Source organism: Pyrus communis, chromosome 8 (genome assembly GCF_963583255.1).
Source record: "Pyrus communis chromosome 8, drPyrComm1.1, whole genome shotgun sequence".
NCBI lineage: Eukaryota > Viridiplantae > Streptophyta > Magnoliopsida > Rosales > Rosaceae > Pyrus > Pyrus communis.
The window spans coordinates 1517183-1545093 of record NC_084810.1 but is presented as its reverse complement, the minus strand read 5'-3'; the positions used below and the strand labels follow the sequence as shown (position 1 = coordinate 1545093).

The 27911-nt window shown below is 33.2% G+C and overlaps 3 protein-coding genes across 4 annotated transcripts; all 3 read left to right on the top strand.

Moving 5' to 3' along the window:
• The first annotated feature begins 199 nt into the window (after window positions 1-199).
• LOC137741291 (E3 ubiquitin-protein ligase SP1-like) lies at window positions 200-16277 on the top strand. The gene is made up of 18 exons (XM_068481013.1): window positions 200-433; window positions 1567-1682; window positions 3052-3177; window positions 3331-3368; window positions 5413-5553; window positions 9360-9406; window positions 10328-10414; window positions 11705-13297; window positions 13425-13477; window positions 13678-13799; window positions 13896-13991; window positions 14155-14292; window positions 14376-14441; window positions 14789-14901; window positions 15054-15164; window positions 15366-15409; window positions 15494-15602; window positions 15699-16277. Exons 8-18 carry the CDS (start codon window positions 13224-13226, stop codon window positions 15799-15801), a joined length of 1029 nt encoding a protein of 342 aa, XP_068337114.1. The 5' UTR covers window positions 200-433; window positions 1567-1682; window positions 3052-3177; window positions 3331-3368; window positions 5413-5553; window positions 9360-9406; window positions 10328-10414; window positions 11705-13223; the 3' UTR covers window positions 15802-16277.
• A 2997-nt stretch (window positions 16278-19274) lies between these two features.
• On the top strand, window positions 19275-20182 carry LOC137741419 (uncharacterized). Its single transcript, XM_068481137.1, has one exon. The coding sequence runs from the start codon at window positions 19296-19298 to the stop codon at window positions 19959-19961; it is 666 nt and encodes a 221-aa protein (XP_068337238.1). The 5' UTR covers window positions 19275-19295; the 3' UTR covers window positions 19962-20182.
• Window positions 20183-23591: 3409 nt separating this feature from the next.
• LOC137743541 (ADP-ribosylation factor-like protein 2) lies at window positions 23592-26238 on the top strand. 2 transcript variants are annotated; one of them, XM_068483455.1, is made up of 3 exons: window positions 23592-23701; window positions 24962-25007; window positions 25096-26238. In XM_068483455.1, the coding sequence occupies exon 3, from the start codon at window positions 25213-25215 to the stop codon at window positions 25768-25770; it is 558 nt and encodes a 185-aa protein (XP_068339556.1). In that variant the 5' UTR covers window positions 23592-23701; window positions 24962-25007; window positions 25096-25212; the 3' UTR covers window positions 25771-26238. The 2 variants fall into 2 exon arrangements, with proteins under 2 accessions (XP_068339556.1, XP_068339557.1); XM_068483456.1 differs by having other exon boundaries at window positions 23596-23705.
• The last annotated feature ends 1673 nt before the right edge of the window (window positions 26239-27911 follow it).

Here is a 27911-nt window from a genome sequence, read left to right as displayed (position 1 = left end):
TTGAAGGGTAAATACGTCATATTCAGAAATACGAAATTGGATATTCTATATATACTAAAAGCCGGTGGATTGGCACTGTTCATTAACAGTGCCCATCCGGTTTTAACCCTCATTTTATTCATGGTTTTTGTACTTTGGTGGGATTGTGCAGTAAATGGTCTATTTTGCCCCTTTTTCATTTTTGTTTGCAGCTGTTGCTCCCGTTTGAAAGGTGCTTTTTGGTGTTTTTGGTTGAGCTTTGGCCACGTTGTGTTTTATAGGAAAGATGCCAGAAGCATCTTCTACTTTTTCTTTTCCTCTTCGTTTTTCTCTCAGTCGTTCCGTTTCTCTTTAGTTTTCCCGTCTGTCTTTTGATTTCGGTTCCGATCGGATCTTCTCGAAGGTGTTTGGCGTTTTTTCCCCTGTTTTGCACAAACGAATTGCTCCCGTTCAGGTATGTTGATTCATGTGTTGGTTTATTTTCTGTTTGGTTAGGAAGAAAATTTTATGATTGATTGTTGTGAATATGGGCTATTCGGCTTTTTTGCCCAGCGTTTTCTTTGTTTTTTCGTGCTCTACGTCTGATTGTTATCTCTGATTTTGCATTTCGGTTGCAGGAAACATTTTTCTTCAAGTTTTAGGGTTTTATTTTTCCTAGCTTTTTCTGGGTCAGGTATATAATTTATCTCTTTGGTGTTATTTTTTTTTTTGTTTGTGCTTTGATTTTTCCCTCAAACTTAAAAAAAAAAAAAGAAAAAAAAAAGAGGAATACTGATGATTAATTTTTGGGTTTTGCTTTGTATGTTTCGGTTTTGTACTGTGAGTGAGGAATTTTTTATTTTGGTGTTTTAATTAAGGGCTAAACATTTCCAGCTATACAAATGGATGATCATGATTAATTTTTGGGTTTAATTTAGCTGTTGATTATTGTGGATGAGTTGCGAAACTTCTTTTCGATTATGTGATCTGTGCCTGTTATGTTTTTTTTTAATTATTTTTGCATTTTAACTAAAATTGAAAGATTGCCGACGAATGGATATGGCTACGGTTATATAATTTATCTTTAACCTTTTTTGCATTTTTTTTGTGTTTTAATTAAAATTTAAAAATTGTTGAGGAAGGATATGGCTGCGGTTTAAGGTTTAGACTAATTAATTTTATTGTTGTTCAGGTTTTTTTTGGGGAAATTTTTGGGTTTGGTTGTTCTAATTATCTGTGGTTTGATTTTTGTCCAGAATTTAAAAGAAGAAAAATGGCCATGATTAACTTTTGGGTTTTCTTTGTCTGTTCTGCATTTTAAAGTTTGAATTATGGATTTTTTTCCATCTTCGATCTTCGTGTTTCCTTGCTTCTCTGTTCATGTTGATCGTCTGCCGTCTGAAGAGGTGGGTTTTCTGGCTGATTGCGGTGTTTTAGGTGGTTTGTCTATTTTATTCTTTTTCTTTTTTCTTTGATTAGGAAGAAAATTTGTAGATCGATTGGTTGGTTGGTGTAATATTGAAGTTTTTTCGTATTGCATTGACTGTTTTGTTGATTTTTTACTGTATTCAATGCCGTTGTCTAATGTGAATCGGTTTTTTCTTGCAGGAAATATTGGTGTTTGAAGAAATTAAGGCTTAGCAAAGTGTGACTACCTATGCTTGAATTAATGTTGAAGTTTTGAGCTCAATTAGATTAAAGTGCATAGAACATCCATAGAAGTGGTAAAAGTTCTTCCCTCAATCAGCTTAATAGTAGTGAACATGTATGCTTACTTTTCAATTATTAAGAAACTGTACCTTCCAGTTGTATGAATCTCTAATGCATCAACATCATTTCTTCTGAGAAGTTCAGAGGTTGCATAAGCATCTCTTATGTACGAGCGCACTCTGCTATTATGAATTGGAGTAGTTCTTATTGTCTTTAAGTGATTCTTATCACAACAATTAGGGAAGAAATCCCTTTCTTTTAAATTGGATTATCCCAACCTGCATAAAATTGAGAGTCATGTTGATAAAATCTTTATCTTTATTATGCTGTTATTAAAAGTAGCCTTGAAATATTTTAAATTCGTTTTATATTTATTTGAGAAGTCATTATTTCTTTGTTTGCAATCATCTGCAGATTAATTTTGGTTGAAAAAAAAAAAAAAAATCTTTGCTGCATCTCAGTTCCTATTCTAATTTTAACTGCCAAGTTAGCTTTCAGCTGCCAAGTTTACAGACAATTGATTGTGTTTGTAAGTGCTTTTCACTTTGTTAATATTGTGTTCAAGATTATATTTCTTCCTTTTGTTTGACAATTGTCTGATTGTAGTTAATACTGTGGCTAACAAATTGTGTTCAAGATTATATTTCTTCCTTTTGTTTGACAATTGTCTGATTGAAGTTAATACTGTGGCTCTAAATTGTATATCAAATCATTCTTTTCAAATATTTCTTTACTTAAGTTATAATGTTGAGCTACTTTATGTTATAATTTTATAACTAGATAGTACATTATCATAAAAATAGAATGTTTTGTTTTTTTTTATCAATGTTATCTATGCAGTATAGTCTTTTTGTTTTTTTTTTTCCTTTACTCTGTATATTACCTTTTTATCTGAGAAGTTACTTTTAATTTTAGCTTATACATTTTAAACCCATCGGTTCCACGTTGTGTTAATCATGATTCTTGGAACCATAGATAGTTTTTATTTTTGTAGTTAACTGTGTTATCGTTTTTAGTAAAACTGTGAATATCATAGATAAATTATATGTAAAATGCTTTTTTATAGTCATATACTGTGTTATTAAAAAAGTTAGATGTTTGCAACAACTGTCAATATCACCGAGTGATATTACAATTTTCTATTGTGATAACAATTTTTGTTTTAGTTAACATATACATTTCTTTGAACATGTGTATTTGTTAATTCTGTGTCACCCATTGTTTAAAAAAGTTTTAGGGCTCCTATTTTCTCACGATATATTTGATAATCTAGCCATCAATTTATATAATTCATGTATTAGTAAAAATCAATTGGCTTTTTTTATTTTTTGTAATTTGTGTTTCATTGAGAATAAACATTGTTAATACTGTTGATCTTTGCAGTTTCCACTCAGCATGGATAAGACAAGTAAGAAGTGATACTCCCATTGAAAACTTATCTGCAAAATAAATTTTGCTCTGTGGTTACATGGTGCATTAGTGCATAGTTTCACAACTGAACTATAAGAAGTAAGAATGTAGTTATCTTATTACTTTGTTAAATTTTAAATTTTTTTAAGTTCTATTTATTATTTGTTTTATATTTTGTGTCTTGCCATTTGTTGCTGAACTAAATTCTATTGTCCATTGTAATAATTGTTTGTTGTTTGCCTTTTTGAACAGATTGGCTATCGTATTTTCTAAAATTTCAATTGTTAAAGGTGAGCAATTTTAAATTTTAAATTATTTAGTTTTAAACTTTACTTTTTTTAATCTTTTTTTTTTATAACTTTTTTTTTCCAGTCGCATTTTAAAATTTGGGTGATCTATTCTTTTTAATCATTATAGTATATATTTGTTTAATCTTCACATTATGTGTTTGTTGATACTTCTTTTTTTCATTTTTTTGTCTTTTTTTCAGCGTGGTTTGCACTAATTTGTTTTCAAATTTGTATTACAATTTGATTCCATCATGTCAAAAAGACTTGCAAATGCTTTAACAATTAATGATACAGAACACGAGAAAGAGTTTGTCAATAATCAATCCTATGCTTTATCTGACTATGACAGACAATTTAAAAGAGTGTGTAGAATAAGTTGTATACAAAACCATGTCGATGTTTTCTTATCTAAGAGTAGTCCAATTATTCAGGAAAACTCAGCCATTGACTACCAAGATGGTACTAGCACATCTTCTGTTCAAAAAGATGTTGAAAACATAAGTTCTTCCAATATCAATGAATCACATTGCATGACTGTTGTTGAAAAAAATGTTCTCTTAAGAGATAAAAAGGGAAAAAAGGTTGTGAATGTATTAGACCAATCTACAAAAAATACTCAACAAACCCTTGATGATCAGAATAATAATCTTATGAACAAGGGTCAAGCATTTTTTCAAAAGAATAGAAAAGGTTAGTTCTTAATTTATGCATCTATTAATTTGATATATCATGAATTTCAATTTTCTAATTGCCTAAATAATATTACGCTCATTTTGTTTTGTTTTTGTATCTTTTTTTGTAGGAGTTGTTAAAGAATATGCGGACTTAGGAGATAAAAGTTATAAGTGTGTTCATTGTGGTGCTTATTTTTGGCTAAAAGAGTCTCTTAAACCGAAGTGTAAAAACGATCTACCTGTTTTCACTCTTTGTTGCCAACAAGGAAAAATTAAGTTTCCAAATCCAAAACCAGCACCACCATTTTTAGATTACTTGCTTGATCCAACTAAAGGGCAAAAAAATTTATCATTTCGACAAAATATTAGAACTTATAACTCAATGTTTGCATTCACTTCAATGGGAGCCAAAGTTGATAACTCAATTAACAATGGATCAAGCCCTTATATTTTCAAAATCAGTGGTCAAGTTTGTCATTTAATGGGATCTCTTTTGCCTGTTGATAATGAGTCTCCAAAATTTGCTCAACTGTATGTCTATGATACATATAATGAGGTGGAAAATCGACTTAAAGTTTTTAATTCCAATGGAAACAATCAAAGCCTAGATCCAACAATTGTAGAAGGGTTAATCAAAATGTTTGATGCATCAAATGAATTGGTTAAACTTTTTCGAATGGCAAGAGATAAATTTGAAAACGATGCTCTTTCTTCATTAAAAATGACTTTGCTAGGCAGGCAATTAAATGATAGCAAACAATATGAGCAACCTACAACTGATGAAATAGGTGGTTTGATAGTTGGAGATATAGGATTGTATGATTCTAATCGAGATATTATTATAGAGTCTAAAAGTCACGAATTAAAACGTGTAACAAAGTTGAATCCTAAATTTATGTCTCTGCAATATCCAATTCTTTTTCCATATGGTGAAGATGGTTATAGACCAGATTTAAAATGGAATGAAAATTATAAAGGTAAAAAAACTAAAAGACAAAGAATACCAATGAGAGCTTTCATTGCTTATCAAATTCAAGAACGAGAACCACCATTAAGTACATTGTTAAGAGGAGGAAGACTTTTTCAACAATATTTGGTCGATTCTTTTGCAACACTTGAAGAAGATAGATTAGATTATATTAGACAAAATCAAAAAAATTTGAGAAGTGAAGTTTATAAAGGAATATATGATGCATTCTCAAAAGGTGATACTAATGCAAATAATTTGGGACAAAAAATTGTATTACCTGCTTCATATACTGGAAGTCCTAGATATGTGATAAATAATTATCAAGATGCTATGGCTATTTGTAGAGAATACGGACATCCTGATTTGTTTATAACATTTACATGTAATGTTAAATGGCCAGAAATCACAAGAGAGTTTGAGAATAAGCCAGGATTCAAACCTGAAGATAGACCTGATATAATTTCTAGAATCTTCAAAATGAAGCTTGATCATATGATTGATTTCATCAAGTCCGGGAAGCCTTTTGGAGAAATTCAAGCAAGTAAGTTACTAAAACTCATTCTAGCACTTATTTCAAGCTTTTTAGTTTTCTTATTTATTATAAAATTTACTTTTATTCTTTTCTTTGTTTTCATTTTTTCCTCATGAACAGATGTTTGCACAGTTGAGTTTCAAAAAAGAGGTTTACCTCATTCTCATATGTTAATATGGCTGAAACCAAATGTAAAATGTTTTTGCGCATCAGATATAGACTCAATTATTTCTGCTGAATTACCTGATAAAAATTTGCATCCACAACTTTATGAAACTGTTAATCAGTTTATGATTCATGGTCCATGTGGTTGTATTAATCCAAAATCACCTTGCATGCGAGAAAATAAATGTTCTAAAAACTTTCCTAAGCCATATAAAAGCGAAACAATTTTTGACACAAATGGTTTTGCTGTTTATAAACGTCGTGAAGATGAAGAAAAATTTGTGATTAAAAACGGTATAAAAGTTGATAATAGATTTGTTGTTCCTTACAATGCAGAGTTATTACTAAAATATAATGCACATATAAATGTTGAATCCTGTTGTCAATCAATGCTTATAAAATATTTATTCAAATATGTAAATAAAGGTTCAGATAGAGCACGTTTAGTTTTTCAAGAAAATTTGAATGATGAGATTTTAGCATACCTCAATTGTAGATATATATCACCTTATGAGGCTGTTTGGAGACTATTTCAATATTTCATACATCATAGAGAGCCTTCTGTAGAGCGATTACCAGTTCATTTACCATTAGAACAAAATGTTGTTTTTACAGCTGATCAATCACTACAGTCAATCATTAATCAAAAAGCTTTTGAAAACACAATGTTAACAAGTTGGTTTGAATTGAACAAAAATTTTCCTAACGCACGTGAACTAACTTATGCACAAATTCCCACAAAATTTTTGTATGATGTAAAGAAAAAAACTTGGAAGCCAAGAAAATATAAAGCATCAATTGGCAGAATAGCATATGTACATCCTGCATCTGGCGAATTATATTATTTGAGAATGCTTTTGAATTTAAAAAAAGGCGCCATTAGTTTTGAGGATTTAAAAACAATTAATGGTGTTGTACATTCTTCCTACCATTCTGCATGCAAATCATTAGGACTATTAGGTGATGATAAAGAATGGATTGAGGCTTTATCAAGTGCTGCACATATTGCATCATCTGCTCAATTGAGACAATTGTTTGTCACAATAATTTTATTTTGTGATGTAGCAAATCCTCAAAATCTTTTTGATAGTCATTGGCAAAACATGTATGATGACATTTTATATAAATTGCGAAAAATTTTTGCAATTCCAGATATGATTGTGCCAGAACATGAATTAAAAAATTCAGTGCTATTTGAATTAGAATTACTTTTTAATAATGCATCTACCTCTTTAAAAAAATATCATCTTCCCATGCCTAATGCAGAAAAAATGTTAGAAATTCAAAATAGGCTTTTGAGAGAAGAATTAAATTATGATTGTGAAGAACTTTATAAGAAACATGCACTTTTGAAATCACAGTTTAACCAAGGTCAAAAACATGTTTATGATTGTGTTTTAAATGCTGTGAATGCAAAAAAAGGAGGTCTATTCTTTGTTTATGGTCATGGAGGCACTGGAAAAACATTTTTATGGGATACAATTACAAGTAAGCTTAGATCAGACGGTAAAATTGTTCTAGCTGTTGCATCATCAGGAATAGCATCATTATTATTACCAGGTGGTAGAACAGCCCATTCTAGATTTAAAATCCCTTTGATTATTACTGATTCTTCAATTTGTTCAATAAAGAAAAAAACTCATCTTGCAGGATTAATTGAAAAAACAGATTTAATTATATGGGATGAAGCACCTATGAATCATAAATATTGTTTTGAAGCATTGGATAAATCATTTTCAGATATTTTGTCAAATTCACAAGCTTTCGATAAAAATGTTCCATTTGGTGGAAAAACTCTTTTATTGGGTGGTGATTTTCGACAAATATTGCCTGTTATTCCTCAAGGAACTAAAGAGGATATAATAAATGCTTCATTGAATAGTTCTTATTTATGGCCATATTTTAAAATTTTTCATTTGAAAGAAAATATGAGATTGTCAAAAAATGGATTGAGTATTGAAGAAAAAAATAAAATTAGTTCTTTTGCAAATTGGATTCTACAAATTGGTGATGGACAAATTAATGATGCAAACAATGTGAATAATTCAATTGATAGGGATTCATCTTTGATTCAAATACCACAAGATTTGATAATTGATTGTTCTACAAATGCTATCCATTCAATTTTTTCTGCAACATACCCGAGTTTTGAAACTTTTTTTGACAATTTTGCTTATTTAAGGGAAAGAGCTATTATAACACCTCGAAATACAACTGTTACAGATGTGAATAATTATATAATTAATTTATTACCTGGACAACAACAAACATTTTTGAGTTATGATTCTTTATGTTCTTCAAATGCAAATGTTGAAAATCTTGAAATAATGTACCCCACAGAATTTTTAAACAAGCTTGAATTCAATGGTTTACCTGCACATAATTTGGTATTAAAAATAGGAATGCCTATTATGCTACTACGAAACTTAAATCAGTCTTCAGGTTTGTGTAATGGAACTAGATTAGTTGTTACTCAATTATTTGATAGAATTATTGAAGCTAAAATTCTTACTGGTACTAATATTGGTCATAAAGTTTTTATACCAAGAATCACTCTTACAGCTACAGAAAATAAGTGGCCTTTCATCTTCAAAAGACGTCAATTTCCAATTAGAGCATGTTATGCAATGACAATCAATAAAAGTCAAGGACAATCTCTTAAACAAGTTGGTTTATATCTTCCAGAACCTGTTTTTACACATGGCCAATTATATGTAGCATTATCAAGAGTGACATCAAGAGAAGGTTTAAAAATTTTAATAGAAAATGTAGAGAGTAGTGTTAAAAACTGTACTTTGAATATTGTTTTTAAAGATGTGTTACAAAATTTACAAGAAAATTAACCCAGTTCAGAGACTCTGCATCTCTCACTTTCTCATCTCACAAATCACTTCTCTCTCTTCCATCTCTCCCAATGTCTTTGTCTCTCGGCTTTCTTGCTCAATCTCTGTCGACTGAAATTTCGAGGTGATTTTCCAACCCTAAATTAATATATTCCATACCTTGATTTCATCTTAATTTATTGGGAATTGATCTACATATGTGTAGTATAGATAAATTTTTTCTTTAACTAATGTTATAGAATCCATGTCCTATTTAGAAATACTGAGATGGAAAAGGTTAAGGAAAAATTGCGAGGTAGAAATTCCATTATGAGTTCTCCGGCCGATTTGAGGTGAGTAGTACAAACTTTTATGTTAAATTGATTTGTTTTGGTTTTTCGGGATGCTTAATTTCATCTGCAAACAAGGTTGACCATCCAAAAGTTTCAGTTTTGTACCCATTATTCAATACTAGCTCAATAATTATAATGTTTCCTCTGACTTTGTTTATAAATTCTGATATATAATCATATTTTAGAGTTAGAGTTTTCTATTAGGGAAACTTTAGGAACCGATTGTCCTACATATAAAAAATAGCAGCAGCTGATCCTATTTAAAATGAATCTAATTGAAGACATTAAGGATTGGGCACCTTCTACAAACTACAGTAGTATTACTCTTGATGAGGTCTATTTCATTTCCTCTATGTTGTCTCAATCTTCATAACTCACGTTTATGTGCATTTTTTGTCTGGTTCTTATTTAAAATGTATCTAATTGAATATTTATAACCAAAAGAATTAATTTTTCTAATTGCCCAACTTTACAGGTTTTGCATCATTGGAACATCAGGCCTATGTCATTGCTTTACCTAAGGTAGTTGAAATGTACTTACAATATCTTAGCTTTTAGTTTTTTTCTTCTTTGGCTGCTTAGAGATTATGTGTCATGAGCCTGGCCTTTAATAGTTTAGGAAAAATTTTGCATCTCTTTGAAAGCTACGAATTCAACTTTTGGGTTCCTTCAACTCAGAATTTATAGATGTAACATTTCAAGGCTCATGTTGGTATGAAATTGTAATTCCTCATCCGTCATTACATTTTTTTGACAGGGATTTCAGTTCATAAAACAATAAACTGCATAAATTTGTAAAAGTCTACTTTTTTAGATGGTAAAATCTTAGATTGCCAATTGAGGATATAATTGCAATTTGAATTCAATCTGCTTTCCGTGCACATGTGATATGTATGTGTGTACTAAAATCTCCAAAATATAAAATTCCAATTTCATTCTCTCCCTTAACAACGTTATTACTGAAGAAATTAAAGAATATTTTCAGTTCGGAGTATGAGTGCTATATGTGTTTGTTTCATTCCTAAAAATTATGGGACATAATTATGCAAAACTTAATTGATGATCGTATGAAAGCTATAAAACTTCTCTCAGTACAATTCTTTAAATCTGGTTCAGTTTTGTCTTAGGTATCCATACAATCATTATTTGTGAGATAATTAGTTCCATGGTTCAATTATGTTTTTTCCATGAGAATATTTCCATGTTGTAATAGAAGAATTGTCTAAAGTTCCTTAAACCTTTCATCTTTTATGTTTACCATAAAACAGATAACAATGCATGATAATGAATTACAAATTGTTTTTTATTTCTTACATTCAAATTTGGTTTTTATACTTTCTTCCTACGTATGACACCATTTTTCCATCGATGTCAACTAATTATTATATATTATAATTAATTGCCATAAAACTTTTTTTTTAACACTTTATTTTACAATTTTAGGAAGGAAAAAAAAAATTGCTAATTCAGCAAGGAGCTTACAGTGCTGACAAATACATTTTCAAACAATGAAGAGGCAAACATTCAAAGGTATGTAAAATTAATTAATACTTTATTAATTTTGTTTTGTTAATGCTTTACGTTTAATTACAATTTTTACTAAGCTTTCTCTTCAGAGGAATTAGCTATTACTAATATATATACAAACCATCTTCTTTTCACATGATCTAAATACATGACAAATTACTTGCTTGCATATTGAAAGGCTAAATTGAACATCCAAAAGTATAAAAGTAGACATTTTCACTAGAGATATACCATGTCCACATATTTTTATCTAATATGTTCTTTCACAGATTTACAAAATATGGACAGGATTTATCTTTAATGGAAGGATGTCTGTTTATACTTCCAAATGTTAGCCTTAAACCTTTTGCTAGACAAACAAATAATTAACCATGTATTCACAATAAGTTAGAAGAAGAAAGTATCTATATAAATTGGTAATAGTTAATTCCTCTGAAGAGAAAAGACGGAAATGATGATTCTTACTCCATATAATTAAACCTAAGTTTACCAATTTACGTAAATCTGATCCGTCTTAGATCGCCAACATTTAACTTTGTTTTAAAAATTATAATATTGCCAAATAAACTACTATTTAATCATAGCATGATTTGCAATACTTTTCTAAGTCTTATATAACACTATCACTAAATATATTTTATTGCAAAAGACATCAATTTTCATTTTTGTTGTACTAAATTGCAACAAACTTATATTTTCTGAAACATTATTCAAATTCTCATCCCAGGTATGCATCCAATTTCACTTACTCTTTATTTGTATAAATTAAAAAATTACCAAATGCAATGGATAGTCGGGGGGCTAAGAATTCACAGTGTTAGTCTTTTTTTTTTCATCTAAGGTCGTCTTTCAATTTTTATTTTAGATTTTTCCTAATTTGGATAAAACCCTAATGATTTCGTTTTGCTGTCAGTATATACATGCTTATTTAGAATCAAATGACACAACTTTATATTTACAATTATATTTTGTTTCTAATAGCTTATATAAGTTTTTCTTCGTTTTCCTATAACATCGTATCGTAACATGGTCTAATCATATTCAATATAATTGAACAAACTGTTATCGACCGGTTAATGCCAATTTAAACACTTCTAATAAGTTACAGCTACATTTATTATCTCGAATTTCAACATCAAATGTAAATTTTTTTACTTCAAATATTTCGTTAATTATTAATAATCGTTTTGACATGTTATATACTCACACTCATAAAAGCAGTTATCCTCTTATACATAATTCTTCACCACAAATTTATATCACTATTAAAACACTTCTAACCTTAATTTATAGTTACTGCAGTATGTTCTATGTGCACATCATTTTCTTCTTCAGTTTCTGCTGTTTTTTGTTCTCTGAGTTGTACATGTTACCGGTGTTCACAACTAAAATCAATTACACAGACTTGACTACAGGTATGCCGCAACTTACATCACTTTCTGCCAACACTCTACTTCTTTTTCTTATTATATTTTCTGTGTTTAAATAGCATGAACATACTAAAAACCTGTTAATTACAAACTATCCATTACAAGTTTGCATTGACTGTTTTCTTCTTTTATGTCCAATAGTTTTAAGACCCGCAGCAACGCGCGGGCACTATTACTATGCATACTATATATGGGCCTAAGAGCACCCCTCCTAATGGATTCCAAAAAACTAGTGCTTAAAATTTCAGACACATGTGAACGTATCGATATGAAAATTTATGAAAATATTGATGTTGGTTTTGATATCAGTTGTTTTCAACATAAATTAAGAAAATTTGTAATGGGTTTATATATCAAATTATCAGATTTAATCGAAATTAGAGAAAACTTTCTCATAAAAAATTTAAAAGTTCGAAATATGTCATGGGTTCTGACAAAATTTTTGTAATGAATCGGTAAATAAGTCGATATCCAATATTTTTTCTATATTTCGCCGACAATAGTTGAAGTTTTCATTCACTCCTTTTCCATACCATTCTTGATTTTTCGAATAATTTGATGAATATATCAACAATTTTATAAATATTTTAAGTATCGCTAAAACCCACAAAATGCTCTCCACTGCAAGCACAACCAGCCGAGTTACGGTGAAAGGAAGCAAAATTTGACTGCTCAATCGAGTAAGAATAATCCAACCTTGTGCCTGAGGCCATGTGTCGTGAGCTAATGTCAATTATTTTATAATTTTTTTTTTCTTTAGGCTCGTTTTAATTAAACAAGCTTACTTCATATCGTGTTTTAATTAAAAGAGCAATGTTAAGGAGATTGAACTTGATGATTGTGTTATTACTTATGTGTCGATAAACACGTTCATGGTTGAATTTAGGACCTTAATGGGATTTGGATAAATAAACTTTCACATTGACATATATTCCACTCTCCCTTCCCAGTTTCCTTCATTTTCAACTTTCCCGGGAAACAAACAGAAAATTCCAGAACCCTTCCTTTGTGAGTTCCTATTTCCCGACAATATCACCTCCCCCCGCTCTCTCTTTGTAAAATCCCTAATCCCCCTTCGCAATTTCCTTCCTTTTCAACTTTCCCGGAAAACAAACAGAAATTTTCCAGAACCCTTTATTTGCGACTTCCTATTTCCCTAGAATCTCACTCCTCCTTTCCCCCTCTTTCTCTCCCAAAATCCCTAATTCCCATTCCAATTCCATATCTTTCCATCAAATTCTCCGTAAAAGATCAATCTTTCGCGTATGATTTCTTTCTGGGTCCGGTTTTTGAGCCCTGATGCTTCCGGTAATGCGTAACAAGGCGGAGAGCAATAGCGCAAGGGTTTGGAATTAGTTTATCGATCGTTGCGGTGGTTAAAAATGCTACCTTGGGGTGGATTGAGTTGTTGTCTGAGTGGAGCTGCTCTTTACCTTCTTGGCAGGAGCAGTGGCAGGTCAGTTTATTCTCTCTGTTTTTCGATATCGAATTAGCTTTACTGATGATCAAATTAAACATTTCTAAGTTGTCAATTACTTTTTTTTTGTTGGTATGTTGAATTTTGGTGTTTTGTGATTACACAGGGATGCAGAGATTCTTAAATCCGCCACTCGGATTAATCAGTTAAAGGAATTGGGTATGCGCCTTTTTTCGAAACTGAAAGATTAGTTTTTGCTTCAATTGTTTTGTTTTGGTGCCTTGCTTGAATCAAATACATTTTCATGTGGAACATCTGTTGGGAGAAGATTTATAGATTTATTTATTTTTCTGGCGATGCCGTTTGTCTCTTTGGGTCTGCTCCCTGAATTAGAGTTGCTGTCTACTTTCTCTTTTCAGCAAAATTGTTGGATTCCGAATTTAGATTGCCAGTGGTGGTTGCAGTTTCGGGGAGAGTTAGCTCTGAAACCCCCATCAACTGTGAGTTCACTGGTTTACGAGGCGTAGTTGTGGAGGAAACGGTACACAAATCATAACTCTAAAGAACATATTTGGATGCGTTCGTTGGTTGTGTTTTCGTGTGATTGGAAATCAACAATATTGTTTATCTTCTTCAGGCAGAACAACATTTTTTGAAACACAATGATGCTGGCTCATGGATACAGGATTCTGCTTTGATGCTTTCAATGAGTAAAGAAGTTCCCTGGTACTTGGTGAGAATTCTCTCTCTCTCTCTCTCTCTCTCTCTCTCTCTCTCTCTACATGTCCCTTCTTGTGCTTATTGAGTAAATATTATTTTTGGTTCACTTGGAGCTGAAATTTGACTAACTGGATATGATGGTGGTTCCTGGAATTTTATTTTTTTATTTTTATCAGGATGATGGAACTGGTCGTGTGTTTGTGGTGGGAGCACGAGCTGCCACAGGATTTTTATTGCCGGTTGCAAGTGAGGTATTTGAAGAGTCAGGACGATCCCTCGTACGTGGGACATTAGATTATCTGCAAGGCCTCAAGGTTTGCTTAGTTTAGTAATTGTTGTGTACTTGTATCTGGCAAACTTCAATGGTTCAACTAGTAAGATGGCTGTTTTGTCTCAGATGCTTGGAGTCAAACGAATTGAGAGGGTACTTCCAACCGGTACTTCTATGAGTGTTGTTGGTGAGGTATGCTGTAGTTTAATAACTGTATCTTTTTTAGTACAAATACTCAAATAGACATAAAGCTAAACTGTAGGAAGCAACATTCTGATAATTACAAATTTTAAAATTACTTTGACGCAAATGTTTTTTGTTTAGTATATTACCAAAATGTACTTAATTTGGATGATCCTTGTTCCAAAAATGATCACTGTCCCATAGAAGAACTTGCACTCTTGTAAAACAGCTTGAAGCTTTAGTTTCATAATTAGCATTTTATTTGCAGGATGTTATTTGGTGGAACGTTTGTGCATTGAAATGTTATGATCTACACACTCATTTGATACTTTCTCTTATTGCTTGATTTATATCAGGCTGTCAAAGATGACATCGGTACCATTCGGATTCAACGACCTCAGAAGGGGCCATTTTATGTCTCTCCCAAAACCATTGATCAGCTTATTGCTAACCTTGGAAAATGGGCAAGGTTGTTTATAACTTAATACAAATGCGTAAATGTATATTAACATTCTGTGTGCTATGTAAGTCCATGGCTGGCGTTTTTGCACTCATGCACTGCTCATTTGCTTTAATGGTGTGCTTTCTCTGTAGTCTAATTAATATAGATGTCCTTTTCAGGTGGTACAAGTATGCATCTGTGGGTTTGACCATGTTTGGTGTTTATTTGGTTGCTAAGCATTCTATCCAATACATCATTGAGAGAAAGCGCCTTTGGGAATTGCAGAAAAGGTACGTAGCCCAAGTTTGTTCATTTGGAACTTGCAAGTGAAAGTCGCTGCTTCTATGAGTAAGTATGTAAAGGAAAAACAGCATGTTTTGATGGTGGCCTCATATCCTCATATATATATATATATATATATATATATAATATTTCTGTTGTTTCTTCCGTCTATCTGAAACAAATGGATAATGAAATTCGACTCCATGCAGGGTTGTTGCTGCAGCTGCTAAAAGATCTGGGGAAGATAGTGAAGGTATACTGCTGAGAGACCCCATTACGATGTTATTTGCAATATATGCTCAAAAATGTACTAAGAGGTTTTACCTTTTTCTCCCAGGTTCAAACGAAAAAGATGATAGTGCATCAGATGGAAACAAGAGAGACCGTATGATGCCCAATTTATGTGTGATATGCCTTGAACAGGATTATAATGCGGTTTTTGTCCCGTAAGAACTGCCCTTTCATTATATGATACAATGGCCAGTCTAATTTATTACCTTACGAATTTAACACATCACTGATTCTTTTATTTATTTTATCAGGTGTGGTCATATGTGCTGTTGTACAACTTGCTCCTTGCACCTGACCACCTGTCCTCTCTGCCGGCGACGAATTGATCAGGCTGTAAAGACTTTCCGCCATTAAGGCTGTGCTTCAAGTGTTTTGAGCGGCAGTAGTAGATGAAGAAATCTTGATGCCTTGAGCAGAAGGTTATCTAGAGAAGCACTTCCAAACATGCCCGCGATTAAACGATGACTGTTTTGTGTGGTGCAACCCTGCCAATGCTCCCATGAACTTTACTCTAGTAAATTTGCAGTTTTACATAGTTTTCTTTCCGGAAATCTTGTGGCATGGTGCTTTCTTGTAAACTATAACTGATTTAAGCGGGTAGACATTCTTGTAAATTGTTGTGATCTAACAATTTTCATAGTCGGACTTTATGATGGGAGCAATGCACCTTTGGAGAGTTTCCACGTATGGCCAGTGTTTAAAATATCTATATAGGTAGAAATATCAATATGCAAATTTATGTAAATATTGATGCATATATCGATATTGGTTGCTTTGATGGAAATTATGTAAAGTTGCAACGGATGGGTATATCAACTTATTCAGTTTTAGTTGAAATTAGCAAAAAGTTTCTTAAAAAAAAAAAAAAAAATTCAAAAGTTTGAAGTCCATAATGAATTTCATCAAAAGTTTTTTAGTGAATTAGTAAATATCGTTGATATTCTTTGATTTTTCTGTATCTAGTTGACAAGGGTGAAGTTTGCACTTCTCCTCCCTACATATCAATTATTGATTTTTTAGATATTTCGACGGAAGTATTGATAATTTTGTGGATATTTTAAACATTGCATATAACTGGGGTCATCTTCAATCGACCCGTCCAAAGGGCCATAGGCCAAAAAATAGCCGGTTTTGACACAAAAACCATATCCAACCAAGGGTTAGGCGAAAGGGCTCGTGGGTCTCACCATGCCAAAAATTGGAGAATTGACCAGCGAGTTGGCCAAGAGCAGCCAGCCCAAGCACATGTTACCTGACGTCATGCACGTCAGGTTACTGTTGGATTTGACTTTTTTTTTAAAGACGAAATTTAAAAATAAAAATAAAAATCTAATTTTTTTCCTATAAATACCTAAGTCATTTCTACCCCACTTCTCACATCATTTTCACTATTCCAAATTATCTTACCTTATTTTATTTCAATTCTTCACCAATTTTTCACATCATTTTCATTATATAAAGATAAAAAATCAGGAGGCTTATTAATTTAGAAACAAGTGAGACTCAAAATATGTCCAAAAACCTTATTTTAATATGGTAGTTTAATTCAATTAACCATATTAAATTAATTAAGATAATAAATTATTGAGGGGCTAAAAAATAGCTCCCTTCGGTTGGAGATGGATTTTTTGTCAAACTGGCTATGTTTTGGCCCTTGACACTTTGGCCCCCTTGAATAGGGATAGTATAAAATATAAACTGACACTGTACATTAAAAAAATAATTTTTTAAGGGTCAATCCTCTTGTTTGTACATCTCTCATAACGCAATGAGTAAAGAGATGTACGAAAAAAAAGATATGGATCTTATCCATAATTAATAGGATGCTGAAAATTTTAATTGGATGATCCAATTACTATTTGAATAAAGATAATTCGATTATAAATAGATTCGAATATAGATAAGGTGTATTCAATTTGATAATAATCTAATCCGGTTTAATAGAAGCATATTTTGTTATTTTATTTTATTTATTTTATTTTATGTTATTTTATAAATATTATACTTGTATATATTAAATGAATTACCAATGATATTTCAGTCATTTTTAGGTTTTAAATTAGCATTGATAATGAACCAATTTTTTTTATTTTTTGGACAAACTATAGTATCCACACTAATGGATGGGGGAGTAGGTTAAGCGGCTTGCCATAATAATGTGGTTCAACTTTGCCTTTGGCAAGAATCAAATCTAAGATTTTTCACTTATAAGCGAAGCGGAATATAACTAGATCATAGTACTAAGCGGCAATAATAGTTGGATGTGAATCCTATGCTTATCAGATATTGATTAAGACTGGTCTTATCAGAAGGAGTTAAATTCTCTCCTCTTATTTTTCCTTTCCTTTCTCTCTCAGTTTGCTCTTCTTCTCTCCCTACAAATAAGGTAAAACAAGATGATAATGTGGTTTAATATTGAGTATTTAAATAAGAAAGGAAGGAGAGGAGAGAATCTAGATCTTTATCGGAATCCGATTCATTTACAAATTTAGTTGGCTGCTAGTCCTCATTGGCATCACCTAACCACCAATCATAGCATAAACATAAAACCTTCCTACAGGTCAGATGATGCTAAGCATGTCGACCCTATGGGAAAAGGATAAGAAAAAGGAATTAATTTTCCTTTCCTTAGTATCACTTGATTCTTACATCTAGATGGAACACAAACGGAACGAATATAACCCTATCTTTTCATTCCATATATACATCACCACATAACAAAGTAAAGTGAAGAGAGAGATTTCACATCAACAACAACAAAGTCATATATTACCATGTGGGATCATCTGTGTTCTTATCTTAGAACGTCACTGTCGTCAGTTTTATGTCAAGTTTTTCGTTTCCAAGTACTCCATGCCATTTTTAAAGTCTTCCTAGGTCTTCCTCTATCTCTTTTGCCTTGAGTCTCTGTCTTATAATCGAATTTTCTAACTAGAGCATCTAGTAGGTCTTTGATTCACATTAACAAAAGGATAATGCTAGGAAGACCAAATTTCTAAATCAACACTTAAGTAATAATTTAATCATTCACAACCACATCACTTGGTTTACAAAATTTGATTTAATATTTTGATCTACCTAACATTATCCTTAACAAAACAATAAAATTTACAAGTCCTTAATAAATTTCTTTCTTCTAGAATTATTGGTACATTTGTGTTCCAAAAAATGGTGTTCAACCGTAATCTGGTTGGTCACCACCCACGTTCCACAAAAAGTACGATTATACCAAGCTTTTTGAGTGTGTGATTAGTGGGATCACAACCATACGAGATTTCTGTAATTACAAAGGGTTAGTTTCTTTATTGGTCATATTTCTACACTGAAATCGAATCCAATCCTACATCGCGTGCACTGAACACATAATTTAGACAGAATCCATAAATACCAACATTGTCGTCTACCATATCATCACATGTGGATCTGTGCATGCGGTGTGACGAAACTCAGAGTCCTATTAAAAATTTCTCCGGAATCTCAAACTCAGTTGTCAAAAAGTAGTTGTGGCCCTTGTGGGAACCAGATTAAAATTTATCCGTTAATAGCTTGCCATGCTTTATGCATATGCTTTATTAGTGGTACTTTTTAGATTCTAATTTCCATGGAAAATAGAGTACCTAAAGTGATTTGAGAATATGATCCCAAAATTGACACAGTACTTTTCTCTTTAGATCAAAAACGACACAAACAGTAGGGTAAAAGCTCGTTTGTTTCTGATTTTCAGTGTGAATACGAACCGTACGTAAAAAACGACTTGCTAGACAAATCAATGCATATAAATACCACCTTCTCTGTTGTCTAGAAAATCACTCCCATTTTTCCAGAACTTGACCACATATTTATACTTGATGGAAAAGAATGGCAATAATCCTGCTGCAGCAGCATCAGATTCAGAGGGAGTGTGCCAGAAAATCTTCAGCGCCATCACAGTTTCTCCTGCATTTCGAACAGTTCGCCGAGCCACGCATTTTCCACAAGAACCTACAGCTGCCTCCGCTGCTAGAAGCACGTATCCTCCACAACCACAACCCAAGAAGTCAGCTGAATCAGCACCGGTAGTGGTTCGGATTCCAATCACGTCCGAAAAAATAGTAGGGAAGGGCTGTGATGATAAAGCAAATTCCAAGGTTGCTGCGAAGATTGAACCCGAAAAACCTCCAACTCATCATGGTCTAGTGCACAAATACAAGGAAGAGTTGGCCAAGGCTACTCATTCAAAAGTTGAGGAGGACAAACATGAAGCACAAGCTCAAGCTAGGAATATTGAAGGAAAGAAACAAGGAGGATTGGATATTAATGACAAATTTTCGGAGTATATCAATCGGGCGAAGATCAAGATCAGATCAATGTCATCGAAGAAGATAGCGGAATCAGATGAGGTTGATTATGATGGAAAGAAAAGAGAGACTGGAAACGAACATTTTTCTGATTATATTCAACGTGCGAAGAACAAGTTCAGATCTACGCCGTCAAATCTTGGTGGTCGAAAGAATGCTTCCTTTAAGCGAGAGTAGGAGATTAATCTGTTTAACTTTTGGTTTGATGGGTTTTGCTGATTGAAAATAATAAGGGTGGTGTTGGTGAATGCTAGCTGGGAGGGAAGTTCATATATGATATTTCTAATTAATGTGTGTGCATGAAGGATTTCGCTACGCTCAGGAAGTGCATGCGCTTACATGCATGCACGACTGATCTTAGCAACTTCTCTTAATTTAACGTATAATAAGTTTACTGTATTTGATTATTGTTTTCTCTCTATTCTAATCTTTAAATCTGGTTATATATGTAATGCTTCAGTTGGTTTTGTTTACCATTGAATTAAGATTGCAAGTTACGAGTAGATTTTACTTAAGTTGCACATTTAAATTGACTTGCAAATACTAATTATGGTTGGCAGCAAGTTATATTATCGTTTGTTTTAAAAAAGTTGGGGTCCGTTAAAGAGCATTTAGTACTACACTTACTGTTATTGAGAATCGAAATTTAAGTTTTCTCACTTACAAGTGAAAAAAAATTGCTACACTGTAATGTCAGTGGTTGAAATGAAACCAAAGATGAGAGAAATTTTTCAATGTGCCCGGAACATAGGATGGTACACCATGTGTTATTGTACAAGTCTAGGAAAGATTTTTTTTTTTCAAGTATTTCTTCACTTATATAATGACATATGGTGTATGTGCTTGTATTCCAGACGCAATAAAAGTCTCTCCAAAGACGGGCTATTAGAAGATATCTTAAGCAACGTCGACCTATGGGAAAAGAAAGTTATTTTACTTTCTTTATACCCTAGCTTTTCATTCATATTATTCCGCAAAAAACACTTAAAATGTGAACAAAGTGTTCGTTCACATTAACAAAACTAAAAAATTTGAGTTGTTCTTCACAGTAAACTACTTGAACTAATCGAAGTATTGGTATTAATTAAGTTTCCACCGTGATCTCGGCTCACAAGCAAGCAAAAGTATGATTCTTTCAAGCTTTTTCAGAGATTCCTTTAATCACAAAAAGATTTAGTTTGTTCGTCGATCATATTTCCACATAAATACATATAGACACATATGCCCATCTCGTATGTTTCATTTACTTTCTCAAAATCTCAAGTTAATTTCGAGACATCAACTCATTACACTAATTCTTGGTTTTATAATGATGCAACAATGTTTCATTTGTGTTTTATTTGGGCGGGGAAATGACAAATTGTTAGTTATCACAATTGGTCGTATTATCCCACACATTTCTCAATTCCTAATTACATGATGAGAGAAATAATAATGGGCGATAATACTCCTTGTAACATGGAATGGAAGATCTTCTATCCTAGGAGAGATTTTTGTGTGGGAAAGCACGAGCCGTGTCACATGTCTATTGAAGACACATAAAATGAGGACCCCCTTGCATCCGAGTCCCACACAGGTCCATTTTGGTGGACTTGAATGCAGAGGTCCTCCTTATGTGTGTCTTCGAGAGATCTTTGGCGTGACATGAGCTTCCCCTACGCAAGAATTTTTCCTATGTTAGACGTTATAAGAAATTGAAGTTGGTGACCAAAATTTGATGTAATAAGTTGGTGTTTCTAGTATTGTAGTATTGTTGTGCATATATGCATGCATGCATGCATTCTCGCTTGCTTTCTTATAGTGGTACTTTTTAGATTCTAATTTCCGTAGAAAATGAGAAAATTTCCATTGTGACGGGAACATAGGTGGTACACCATGTAGTTTAATTATAAGTGGTGAGAAATTATATTTTTTAAGTTATTAACTTTTTAACACACATATCACACTATTTGTATAATGACACATGATATACTACCATGTGTGTCGGTCAGACTGAAAAATCTCTAGTAGAAAATAGAGTCGCCTAAAGTGATTGAGAATATGATCCTAGATCATGAGAGATTTTTCAGTGTGACTGGTACACGGAATGGTACATCATATGTTACTATACAAATGGTGGGATATGTGTGCTAAAAAGTTAATAACTTAAAAAATAAAATTTTCCACCACTTTTATTAAAACACGTAATGTACCATTTATGTACCCGTCACAATAAAAAATTTCTCCCAAATCATAATGTCACAAAAAATCGACAAATCAAGTACTTTACGTGAAAGACGAACTATCTTGGATTCTTAACCCAACGACCTTTTCCGCTCTCTAGAAAATCACACTAATTTTTCAAAACTCGATCACCTATTTATATTTCCTTGATGGGAAATTATGGCAATAATCCTCCTGCACCTGCATCAGTTCAAAGGAGCGTGTGAGACAGTCTTCAGCGCCATCACAGTTAGTCCTGCATTTCGAACACTTCGCCCAATCACACATTATTCACAAGGTGGTCACTGGCATACCACATTGTATATGAAACATATTCGCTAGTATGTTGTATCCGTTGGGTTCAACTTTCATGTGTAGTATGATGATGACGAGGAGCATGACGAGTGCGTATTTGAAATGTATGAAGTTAAGGATACATTGCGGGAGTGGGTTACTAGAGACGATTTGCAGTGATTTACATCCCAGCAATTCAAGCGATTTCTACTCACCAAAGAGTTATCGCAAAACAATGATCATTTTCACGATATACAACATGTCCACCTTATTCATGATACGGTTTCAGAAAAGGATATTATAATTATTTTAGAATGTCAATATCAGTTCATTTTTTTTTTCTTATTTAAAGCGGTCGGTTTATCCTCTTTCTTCTTTTTTTCTTGTAATTTGTAGTCAATAAGTGTAATCTTGAGTTAAAAATCGTCCAATTTCTACAACGTTATCCAACTATTGCCATTTGGATTGTTGATTCCCCAAACCCTGTTCTGCAAGTCATGGAACATGTTGCCAGCAATGTTGTGTTTACTTTGCACCCAAGCTACAAAAATGTCAAAAAAGCAAGAAGCTTTTCTCTCCTCCAGTTTTTCTAGTGCTATGGCTAGGGTCGATGGTAGTTTCATGTTGCCAACAATATTGTGGAGATCGTTGTTCGGTTTTCCGGTGGCGGCTGTTGCAGGCACAGGGGGGAGCTGTAGATTTGCGTTTCCATGTCTTGTTTTTTTGTGTGGGTTGGGCTCCAAAGCTGGCTTTGGACCTTGTCCTCTATGTTTTGTTGGCCGCCTTCTTTTTGTGTTAATCTTGTATTTTGGCCTTTGTTTGTACTTTAGTCGGTTGGTAATAAAATTTACTTTTATAAAAAAAAAAACTACAAAAATGTCAATTAATTAAGAAAACTAATGAAAATGGTTTGAAAACTTTGAGTTTTAACGAAAATAACAAAATAAAGGGTAAAGTGAATAGTATCAGGATTAACCTTTTAATGTTAAAATGTGATTTTTTATTAAAATAAACAGTACTAAAATTTTTTTGTTAAAATTTATAAAAAATTGATGGTATAATGTCTATTATGAAATTTCTTTCATTTTTTCCAAAATTTTTGGAAATTTTAACGAAAAAGGAAAAAAATTCCATAACAAACATCATACCATCAATTTGTTACTGTTTTGTACTTCTGTAGGGCAAAATGGACATTATGTATTTTCGTTATTTTCATATTGGCCCCAGGACGTTTCCGAAAATCAAATTTGCCAATCGGGTTCCAAACATAACAATATTTAAGTTAATTTCTCTCAAGTGTCGAAACGTTTGCATTCTCGTACTATCTTCAGTTGAGCTCTTCTCCCGCCGACTCCTTTGCCATTATTTCCCACCTCCTCGAGCAGATCCGCCGAGAACCGCCGACGTCTCAAATTTCCCAGGTGGGTGAGTTCTCTCTCTCGTTAAAGCTTTAATCTTTGAAACTGATGCTATCAAACCTGCAACGATGGCGACCAATCCATAATTCACTATCACTCCCGGATGCTCTGATCTCCGCCGATTTTACCCGATATCGATCCCCACCGTCAATTTTCATCAGATTCCCTGAACACCCCTTTGGATTTTCATCCCTAAGAACTCACAGCAACCCTTTTAGTCCTCTCTCTCTCTCTCTCTCTCTCTCTCTCTCTGTCTAAACTGCTTGTGAGCATACGATTACATCTGAGTTTTGTTTGATTTTATTTATATTTGTAAAGTCTTAGACTTTGAGATAACTAACTTTAAATTATATTTGCAATTAGATTTTGTGTTGTGATATTATGATTCTCATGTATCTGTTCTGCATTTGTTTCATGGCCTTTAGCTTGTTACTAAATAGTCCTAATTGAACTACTTGTGAATTTTTAGACTCTGCTTTCTAATCTCAATTGAACAACTTGCGGGTAGAATTTATGTTGTGATATTCTTACGAATAGACGTTCCCCCGACCTTCACAAAGCGGGGGAGCCTTGTTGGCTTGGGGTCGCTTATGTGCCTGTTCTGCATTTTTTTTCCGGCCTTTGGCAATTCCGTGGCACTAATGCCATATCCTGAATATAATGTGTTCTGAGACCGATGAATCCTTCGCGTCACACCATTGCGGTGACTGATAATTTCGAAATGTGTAGTTCTTTTTGCTTCTTTCTTTCCCCTATAATGCCATCACCAGCTTAACCTTTACAGCTAAAAAGAGGAATTAGTATAGTAAATGTTTTACGTTGCAGCCGATGTTTGCTACACCGTCTTGTTTTCTCCCTTAGACTTTTTGAATTTCAAACTGAGTTTTGTTACTAATCCAGTATATGTGCATCTCATCTCGTGTTCCTGTGAGCATGTGTGTAAGTGTTTATCTGCATGATGTTTACTTGGTAGGCCTCGCCGCCATGGTAACTACATGTTTTTAAGTTTTAGCATTTTAGGCTTTTCTTAGCTAACTGAATCTGATCATGAGCACGGCATTGTGTTGTCCTAAATACTATGTTCATCAGTCCTCATGAAATATTTTCAGCACAAGTGTGCTTCGCAGTAAATAGCATACACTTGAAGTTCCTAGAGTTTTCTTGTTGTGTAAGGAAAATTTCATATTTGTGCATTCTTCGGTAAAACAGAATAATCATGTACGCCAGGCCCTAATCACTTCATACTTCACCTGTTCCTGCCAGGATTGAGGCCGCAACCACTGCCTACCATCAACGACAGATGACTAAAGTAAGTTTTATTATCCTCCTAATTCTCAGCACGTAAAGCTTGAACTGCAAATGTGCCTTTGTCAATTTAATTTTCTCTAATTTAACAGCTCAGGATTTGAAAGCCTCATTGAAGTTTCAGTTGTGAGAAAAATTTCTCGTTTGGTTTTTGCATCGAACCTTGAAGTCTATTTGGAGAAGCTCAATCTGATTTTGTCTGTGAGCAAATGGGGCTTCTCAGCATTATTCGAAAAATTAAAAGGAAGGAAAAAGAAATACGTATACTCATGGTCGGGCTTGACAATTCTGGTAAGACTACCATTGTGCTGAGAATTAATGGAGAGGACACCAGCGTTGTCAGTCCCACACTCGGCTTCAACATCAAGACCATCATTTACCAAAAGTATACCCTAAACATATGGGATGTCGGTGGCCAGAAAACAATAAGATCGTACTGGAGAAACTATTTTGAGCAAACTGATGGTCTGGTATGGGTAGTTGACAGTTCAGATCTTAGAAGGTTAGAAGACTGCAAAGCGGAACTCGACAATCTTTTGAAGGAGGAGAGGCTTTCTGGATCATCCTTGTTGATACTAGCAAACAAGCAGGACATAAAAGGTGCCCTTACTCCGGAAGAAATTGCCAAGGTTTTGAACTTGGAGGCCATGGATAAAACTCGGCATTGGCAAATTGTCGGCTGCAGTGCATTCACCGGTGAGGGACTGCTTGAAGGATTCGATTGGTTGGTCCAAGACATTGCCTCTCGGATCTATGTTCTTGATTAGTGCCAAATTTAAGTCACTGGAAGGTAATGGAGGTCACAATCCATGGATTGGCGGAATATGTTTTTTCGATTTGGTTTAGCAACAGAAGAACCTGAACGGAATCTTGAAGTGCTTCAGAAAAGAAGGTGCTCGGAAAGCAACAGCAGGACCGTTCTGTAATGAATGACGCGAAAACAAGCTATGTTTACATTTATATTATGTTGACAAGAACTTTCATATGTAGTTATGAACCGGAATGACGTCTTGGCCTGTTTGGGATTGTTTCTAACTAAGAGTGTTTACGAGTACAAGTGTTTCCTATGGAATTAGTCAATGAGACGATGTTGTGTAGTAGTTCAAACAAGTGGTTAGTGTCGTTTAACTTATTAACTAGTTAGCACTAGAGTGAGAGTGTTTCTTGTAAAATTAGTGAATGAAACGATGTGTATTTTAAGTCAATGAAACGATGTTGTGTAGTAGTTCAGCTGAGTGATTAGTGTCGTATTAACTTATTAACTGGTTAGCATTTGAGCGAGAGTGTTTGTATAAAGTTAGTCAATATTTTAGTCAATGAGACGACGATTTGTAGTAGTTCAAATGAGTGGTTAGCGTCGTATTAACTTATTAACTTGTTAGCGCTAGAGCAAGAGTGTTTCTTATAAAATTAGGCAATGAGATTGTGTGTATTTTAGTCAATAAGACGATGTTGTGTAGTAGTTCAAACGAGAGGTTAATGTCGTATTAACTTATTAATTAGTTAGCGCTTGAGCGAGAGTGTTTTCTTTAAAATTAGTCAATGAGACGATGTGTATTCTAGAAACGATGTTGTTTAGTAATTTAAATGAGTGATTAATGTCATGTTAACTTATTAACCAGTTAGCTGTATAGCGATTATTATATCGTAACTTATATATGTTTGGCAGTATGGAGATGAATAATATGTTAATATGACCAAACCAACCGACCGACCGACCGACTGGACATTCCAACACAAAAAGGTCATTTGGGCAGGCTCTTATGGGCTTTTAACAATGATTTACGAGAACATGATCAGATTTTTCTATTTGGCCCACTCTGTTTGTTGCTTCATAAATCATAATAAAGTAGTGGACCCCATCTTGTTGTATAGTGCACGAAGAAGCTTCCAGGACAAGGATACGTGATGTGATGATGTGATGATGTGATTGTTTATCGTACAACGTACAATCATAAATCATTTTAAAATTTAAATTTAAAATTAAATAATTGCACGATGTATGATAAACAGTTACGATCATGGGATTCCTAGGATCTCCAGGAAAAGGATCGAAGGATCCGACGAGAATACTTTTCCAAGCTTCCATAGTCTTCTCTAAAGAAAAAGAGATTTTTCAATATGCTGAAAACACGAAATGGTACATTGCGTGTTAAATATACAAGTGGTAAGATAATGAGGGGTAGGGTCCAGTGGGGATGGTCAAATTTTATGTACTAATGGTTACTACGGAGCTGCCATTGTCGGTTCACTCTAGCAAAATTTACGAGAAGTGGTTTCTACACTCTTTATATTTTTATTATAGTTTTATATATTTTTGATATTTGTATTGAACAAATTAAAAAAAATAAAAAGACATCACATCATATTGCATGCAGTTGATGAGTTTATCTTTTAGGACATCATATTATGAATAAACATGTATTATGTAAGTGATGAATTACTCTAATGATTAAGACCTTTTAAACTTACTGCATCTAAAGTTCAAACGTCATTTCTCATAACTTAGTCACGTAACGGTATTACCGTCAAAACAGGCGATGAAAATAGGTCTTCGAATTTGTCAATTGTCATGCTTTGAATCCCTTTCGTGACGGCATAGACCAGACATTCTTCTTAGTTCCATTGCATTTGTTTAATCTTGGATGGCATCTTCACCCACTAAATTCGACTCACCAATTAATCAATTTGACCGTATTTTTTTTTCTTCTCTAAATTTGATTTTTCTACTCATAAATTTCTCCTTTTCGCTTTCCAAATTTTGAATTATTTCGTTGACTGTTGTGCATTATGCAGCTAGCTAAGCAGCCTTGCGAAAGAAGCTTCTTCGAAAGTTCTTTTTGTGTCAGGCTCATGAGCATGCGCATAATGGTATATTCCATATGCCATATTTCTCTTAAATATTGAA

Coding starts and splice junctions, on each gene's coding strand:
- LOC137741419 (XM_068481137.1), top strand. CDS start 19,296: ATGGAAAAGAATGGCAATAATCCTGCTGCAGCAGCATCAGATTCAGAG.
- LOC137743541 (XM_068483455.1), top strand. CDS start 25,213: ATGGGGCTTCTCAGCATTATTCGAAAAATTAAAAGGAAGGAAAAAGAA.
- LOC137741291 (XM_068481013.1), top strand. CDS start 13,224: ATGCTACCTTGGGGTGGATTGAGTTGTTGTCTGAGTGGAGCTGCTCTT. Junction 14,902..15,053: donor AACCTTGGAAAATGGGCAAG/GTTGTTTATAAC, acceptor TGTCCTTTTCAG/GTGGTACAAGTATGCATCTG. Junction 15,603..15,698: donor TATAATGCGGTTTTTGTCCC/GTAAGAACTGCC, acceptor TTATTTTATCAG/GTGTGGTCATATGTGCTGTT.